This window comes from Cicer arietinum, chromosome 8 (genome assembly GCF_000331145.2).
Source record: "Cicer arietinum cultivar CDC Frontier isolate Library 1 chromosome 8, Cicar.CDCFrontier_v2.0, whole genome shotgun sequence".
In the NCBI taxonomy this organism is placed as follows: domain Eukaryota; kingdom Viridiplantae; phylum Streptophyta; class Magnoliopsida; order Fabales; family Fabaceae; genus Cicer; species Cicer arietinum.
In genome coordinates, this window is record NC_021167.2 from 875,785 (window position 1) to 882,405 (window position 6,621).

General features: G+C 33.6%; 1 protein-coding gene across 1 annotated transcript in view; it reads right to left on the minus strand.

The window, feature by feature from the left end:
• The window catches only part of LOC101499642 (stromal processing peptidase, chloroplastic), a 13,955-nt gene extending 7,774 nt beyond the window's left edge, over positions 1–6,181 (minus strand). The window contains exons 1-11 of the mRNA XM_073364195.1: positions 5,856–6,181; positions 5,453–5,690; positions 4,260–4,495; positions 3,369–3,567; positions 2,572–2,616; positions 2,263–2,370; positions 1,969–2,157; positions 1,585–1,881; positions 1,080–1,181; positions 428–562; positions 1–62 (exon numbers count right to left, since the gene is read on the minus strand). Coding sequence (XP_073220296.1) covers positions 1–62; positions 428–562; positions 1,080–1,181; positions 1,585–1,881; positions 1,969–2,157; positions 2,263–2,370; positions 2,572–2,616; positions 3,369–3,567; positions 4,260–4,495; positions 5,453–5,690; positions 5,856–6,034 — 1,790 coding nt within the window. The 5' untranslated portion in view covers positions 6,035–6,181. The remainder of the gene's footprint in view (positions 63–427; positions 563–1,079; positions 1,182–1,584; positions 1,882–1,968; positions 2,158–2,262; positions 2,371–2,571; positions 2,617–3,368; positions 3,568–4,259; positions 4,496–5,452; positions 5,691–5,855) is intronic.
• Positions 6,182–6,621: the final 440 nt, after the last annotated feature.

Below are 6,621 nucleotides of genomic sequence, written 5' to 3' on the forward strand. Positions count from 1 at the left end.
AGAGCGTCTAGATAGCGAGTTAATTCACCCTGGGTAACACCAAATTCTTTAAGTCTGCGAACCTACATCATACAAATTTACATTAGACTATGATAGTATGATAATGGATTAAATTCTGTAAAGGTCGGACATCGTTCAAGCAATTCTAAACCTAAATCAATTTAGTTTTCTCTATGCATTTCCGATCAAATGGATCCAGGGGACAATTGTAAGAGTATAAATTAATCATAATGACCATCAAACATTTTCAAATCTTTGTCTACAATTCAGTAATTTTATATCATTCCAGGTTAAATTAAGGAGCAAAACCAGCAATTGGACTATTAACAAAGTGGAGCATTAAATAACTAACAACTGAAAAAAGCAAGGGAAAGAAAATTAAACACTATTGTAAAAAGACGGGTGAAGCCAAACAAAGGAAACAAACCTCATGAACAGCAACTCTAATAGCATTTTGCCAATTGTTTGGTTCTGCAGTTATGGTAAGAGTGGTCACAGTACATCCTTCCCTTCCAGAATCACTATGATCCAATTCAACTGAAGTGAATGGTGGATTCGAACTCTGTAAATTTCATGCATCAGTAACAGATTTAGATGCTAAGGGATAGTTGTAAAATACAAACTACCAAACATTAAAGTTTTTTTAGAGTGACTTTGAGATTGAACTATGATCTGAGCTTTGACTGCACGGCATAAGCACACTGAAATTGATGTCTCCAATAAGTACAGAAAAATATAGCTAAATCTCTGAAATTGATGTCTCCAATATTCACATAAGAGTTTCATTTTCTCTATCTTACATTTCTCACCTTTCTCCTAATTATTATTCTTTAAAAGTACTGACAAAAACTACCAAATTTTGAGCACCATTGGGTGGGGGGATTTTATAAATAACAAAGGCGCAGAACAGAAGTTGTGCCCCAGAGCAATTTAACCGTATTTTACTAATGCCGAAAAAATGCATCAAGTACTTAAATTTCGCATAATGGATGCCAAATGGGTTCATACGTCTTCCAGTAGACATATCGAAAGGTATGATCAAGTATAGCACTGTAGTAGAAAAAAGGAGTTCGTCTCACCTTATATCTTGTATTAATACGAAAATGAAGAGCTGACAAAAATATTCTTTTCATCAAGACAACACGCAAATCTCTGTATGTTTGAACCTTATTCACTGGAATCTGCATAAGATTTCAGAAGGATAATTAATAGAGAGAACGAAACATATACACTATCATAGAGGGTACATGATAAAAAAGAAGTATGAAAGGAAACAAAAGTGAGGATATCTCTTGTCAATCCCTGACAGCAGCATGGTGCAGCCAACTCCAAAAAGGTTAAGACAGGATGGCTGTTTCACCAATGACTATAGACACAAAATATATAGTTTAGATCAGTAGATCTCAATTAAACAGTAAATCACAGATTTCCTTTTCATATGTTATGCCTAACATCCTCATTGCCCATTTTTCTCCACATAAAAGGTCTATAAAACCATCCTCGCAAGGAAGATGTCAGCTCCAAAAATAAATTGACAAAAAAGATAAAGGAATAAGATAATAAAAGGGCCAAAATTCTTCATACCTTGCAGAACATATTAATTGAAAAGTTTTGAAGCAACTCATGTTGAAATATCTGTGGGGCATTCAAATTTGCACTGCTTTCAGGAAGTGACCAGTTATGCTTCACAGGAGGACGAACAGCTTGTCGTTCCTTATTAAATATTTTTGATTGGTCCGTTGTATTGGTTGATCTTTCAATAGAATTTCCACCTAGACCAACAGACAGCTTAGGAACGAGAAAACTAGCCATTGCACCAAATGCACTTGGAGAGGCTACAGAACCTTTCTCATTGTCTACACCAGTCTGTCCAAAAACAGCCTGCATAACCACAGTTATTATTGTCTAAGACTCACAAGAACTGTAACAATGATCAACTAATGCTTTGCAGATATATATTTGACATACTTCGATCTGGTTAACAGTCTTTGAGATGTTATCAATATCCCCCACAATGTACAATGTAGCATTTGCAGGGAAATACCAACGCTCGTGAAATTTTCTTATTTTATCTGCATCCCACTTCTTTATCTGATCTTCTAACCCGATTGGAAACCTTTTGCTCAGCTTGTTTTCAGAATGCAAATGTTGTAACAACTGCAATCACAAAAAACTAAAAGCAAATGAAATAGGGGAAAAAACACTGAATCAATAATTCTGCAGAAATATCAAGTTGGTTCCAGAAGATATTTTTCTCATCACCTGGCAATCAACTCGATACTCTATTGTGTTCATCATTTGAAGCTCTGAGAGTATAGCACGCCGTTCTTTTTCAATTCTAGATGCAAGGAACTTTGGGTGGAACGCTATCTGCATGCATCAATAACCAAAAGGTGTGAGATAATGCCAGTCAAGAAGTACCATAGCCATCTTTACCCTATTATCCACAGATGGCTCAGGTAGGGCCAAACCAAAAGTATTATACCTAGATCCGACGAAAAACAACGTCAAATCTAATGTATGCATTTCTACAGAATAGAAGTAGGTTGTACGATAAGAAATAAAGTGTACCTCATTCAGGGCATCCAGAACGGATGGAAGAAGATCATCAGAATCCTGACAGACAAGGTTCACCAATAATCAACCACTTCAATAAATACATATTCCTAAAGAATCACTATGCTTAATCACACCACACAAATATAGATAAGAAAAATGCAGGATACACAATGGGAAATAGTATGCCATTTAAACGTATAAGAAGTTTTAACACAAAATAAGTGTAGTACACAAGAGCATTAGAGTTCGACTTTTAAAATATACCCTCTTCCATTTCATCTTCTTTCTCAGGAGAAGGTTCTCTTTCCTACAAATTGAGCCTAATGTTGTCCCTAATGGCTTGTCACTCTGAATATCATGTTGAATCTCGTTTTTTAGCCTAATGATGTCTCTAATGGCTATTCACATTTGTGAGTAGGGGAAACATATAATTATTCCTTTCCATTGCATTGACACAGATTTACTTTCTACTGTCACAAAAAGTTTCAAGGGCTGCACATTCGGTGATACTGATTGAACATTGGGAAATATTCGTGACAATTTCTAGTTTTAACTTCAGTTAAAAAATCTACAGAGTTAGTAAGTACTGTGCTGCTCAAAATGTAAACTAATCATATTCATTAAGACATCAATAACTTCCATGTACTGCTTCTTTGTCAGAAATACACGATAAACTTCATTTATCCTTGTTCATATCTGCTTGATTTGAATTAGTGTTACCCTCGATTGTAACAAACTCCAAATGAAAAACTACCAATAACCTAATATTTGAACACAAGACAAAGAACCGCACACCAAATGGTTCAAACCTTGGTAGAGGTAGGAGCATGGATGTGAAATACTGTATGATGGAAATCCGTATAAGCATTTGAACGAGCTCCTGTTCCCAAAAGCTTCTCACGTTTTTTACTTCCTAAGAAAGCAACATGTTCAATCATATGTGCAATTCCTTGCTCATCGTCCTCTTCATCTATCGATCCTGCATGAACTTCCATGTGTGCTTCAAACCTAAAATAGAAACAAGTAGATAGTAAGAAGTAGATTCTAGAGAAACAGAATACATATGTACAACCCCCATTTTGGATTTCATGCAAACGGCATATTGCAGGAAACAATGTTTAAAGAGAGAACATAAAACTATTAAAACATTGAGTGCATCAATTCATTAATAAATCTTCTCCAACACAATCAAACGTGTAATAATTAATTTTAAAAGGGTTCATGCTAAATATACATTCCAATTAAGAATTAAGAACTAAGAACACTTTTCAAATCATGATTTATATTACATGCATTTCACCATTTAAAACTATCAGTCACAGCTTCGTAATCTTACAAAATCAACAACCACTGAAGGCGTGAGGGTATAACACTGAGGTGTGCCTCTGGAGGGTGAATTGAATGATGCAAACAATTTGCCTCCAAAGCAAGCAAATGTCCTATGTTTGCACAATGATAACAAAATATCTTTTATCACACCCTTGAATTTGATCATTAAAGGGCATACTAAAAAAACTCAAGGATGATAAATCAGTTAAATCCATAAGTCCACCTTAAAACACGCCCTAGTTTTAGATTCGATTCTAAAAAAAATGATTGAAACATCATGCATTTCCATTATTATTGCATAAGAAAACATCCCATCTCATAGTCCATGTATTTTTATTAAATGTCAATTACTCGTCAGCTATTAAACTTGCCTTGTTGGTGGAACTTTATTTGGCAGAATCAAATAGCGCAGCCCATTCTTGAGTTGACCTCGATACAACTTAGGGTGAGATGGGAGTTCAGAACTCAAAAACCCCTCTATCATTTCTAGTTCAGAATCCGACACACTTAAGTCTTGTTTTTCAGCAATGCCATCCGGCCAGGTTGTGCTTGCAGCATGTGGCTCATCTGGACCAACAGTTGCACGGGGAAGTTGAACCCGCTTGACCTGAGAAAACACAATGACAACTACATATGAAAAAGAAAAAAAAAGGACAGTGATCGTGCCTAAAATTTAAAAGCACACAAGTTTAAAAACATAAACAATGGACAACTAGACAAATATGATAATGTCTCCAAAAACTTATCCACGTGTACCAGAAGTTTCAACATGAAACATCAACTTCCAAGCATCGAATTGCTCCAAATATTGGCAATATGAAAATTCTTTAAATCAGTAAAATATGATAAATATCCAAAAGACGTGTTAGTGTGTGTTCAGTTTCATAGTAAGGAGAGCCAAAAGTGATTACAAACACATACAAATGATTTTGACATACTTGAGTAATGTCGATTGGAATTGATTTTGTCTCTATAATTGATTTTAACTTGAAGCAAGGGTTTGTATTCAACATTAATCAAACTAAAATCAATTTTAAAAAATCAATTCATTCAAAATCAATCTTTGTCATCGTATTATCAAACACACATTTATTCAGATACAACTTACAAACTATAATTCCACAAACAAAGAATAACCAAAACAGTTACAAAGCAAAAAAAAAAAAAAAAAAGCCCCGCAGAAAAGTTATTATCAGGCAAAATTGAAGTCTGAAATTGATTTTGACAAGTTCGGCGATGCTATTGGAATAGATTTTGTCTGAAGAATTGATTCTAACTTGAAATTATGATTTGTAGCTTTTGACTCTAAAATCTAATAATAATGTTTACACTCAAAGTAATTGATTAACTCACTTGTACATAAACGTATCTAAACATAAATAACTTTACATTCAAATTACATTTTAACTAAAATTAATTTTACAAAATCAATACACACTTACTTAGTTACCACAAACTATAGTCTGACAAACAGAGAACCAGTCAAAACAATTACAAGGCAGAAAAAAGCAAAGCACCGTAGAAAACAGTTATTATCAAGCAAAATTGAAGTCGTAATTCTTACATAGCCATAACGGAGCTTATCCTTAGATAAACCGAAAGAAGACTTATCAAAAAAAGCAGCGGGAACAAATCTCGCAAGACTTCCACGGCGCTTCTTTGTGGAAGCATGACAGCAAGAAGTACAGCTTTTCTGTAACGGTGCAGCCGGTTCAGAAAGGAAGGAAGAATAGTGTTTCCAAATATCAGGTTTGTTTCTTCGTAAACCTAATCCACCACCGTGAACAACTCTTCTACTATCACTGAAAAAATAGCGTTAATTAATTATTAATTAATTAATTAATAATAATACAGTTTAGTAGAAATGAAATGCGGTTATTGTTGCGAAATGAATAAAGATAGAGTTAATTTTCATAGGAATTATCAAAATCGAAGAAAATAATAATTGAAGATAATGAGAGTGTTACCGTCGAGGAGAGAAAGCGAGTGAAGAAGATAAGAGGAAACGGTTATTGTGGAATCGACTGGAGATTGAAGAGGGAGAGTGAAAGTGGCGATGATGACGATGAGAGAAGGAAGTTCCAGTTCCAACGACGGAGATAGAAGAAGACGATGAAGTTGAAGTAGCCATTGGTATAACCACCATGTGCAGCGTTGCAGCTTCTTAACCTTAGGCGCAACGCAAGCACTCCAACACACACACGCAAACACAACCTCTTGATTTTTCAGATTTTTTATTTTCTTTTTCTTTTTCTTTTTCTACTTCTCGGGAATATTGGATCCTGTCGATATATGTGTATTCTACAACTCTTTGTTGTGTGTTTATATACACGAAATGATAAAATTATTATTTTTTATTAAAAATGATAAAATTATATTGACATGTATTAAATGCACCATGTCACTTATATTGATTTTTTTTTTCGTCAAATAGTCATCAAATCTTAAAACTACAGAAATGTAAAATTACAAATTTGTAATCAAATTAATGTATATTAGTGTTCTTTGGAGTTGGTTATATTTATAAGATTATTATCTATTAAAAATTATTTAATATAGAAAATCAAAAAATATTTTTTTAATATAACGACGAGATTTCCTCAAATAAATAAATAACTAATAATAAGATTAATTTTCATGTATTATTAGTATAAAAGTTTTATAATTTCAGTACATTTTAATTAATCATTTTAATTAGTATAAAAGTTTCATGTATTATTTGTATATTTTTAA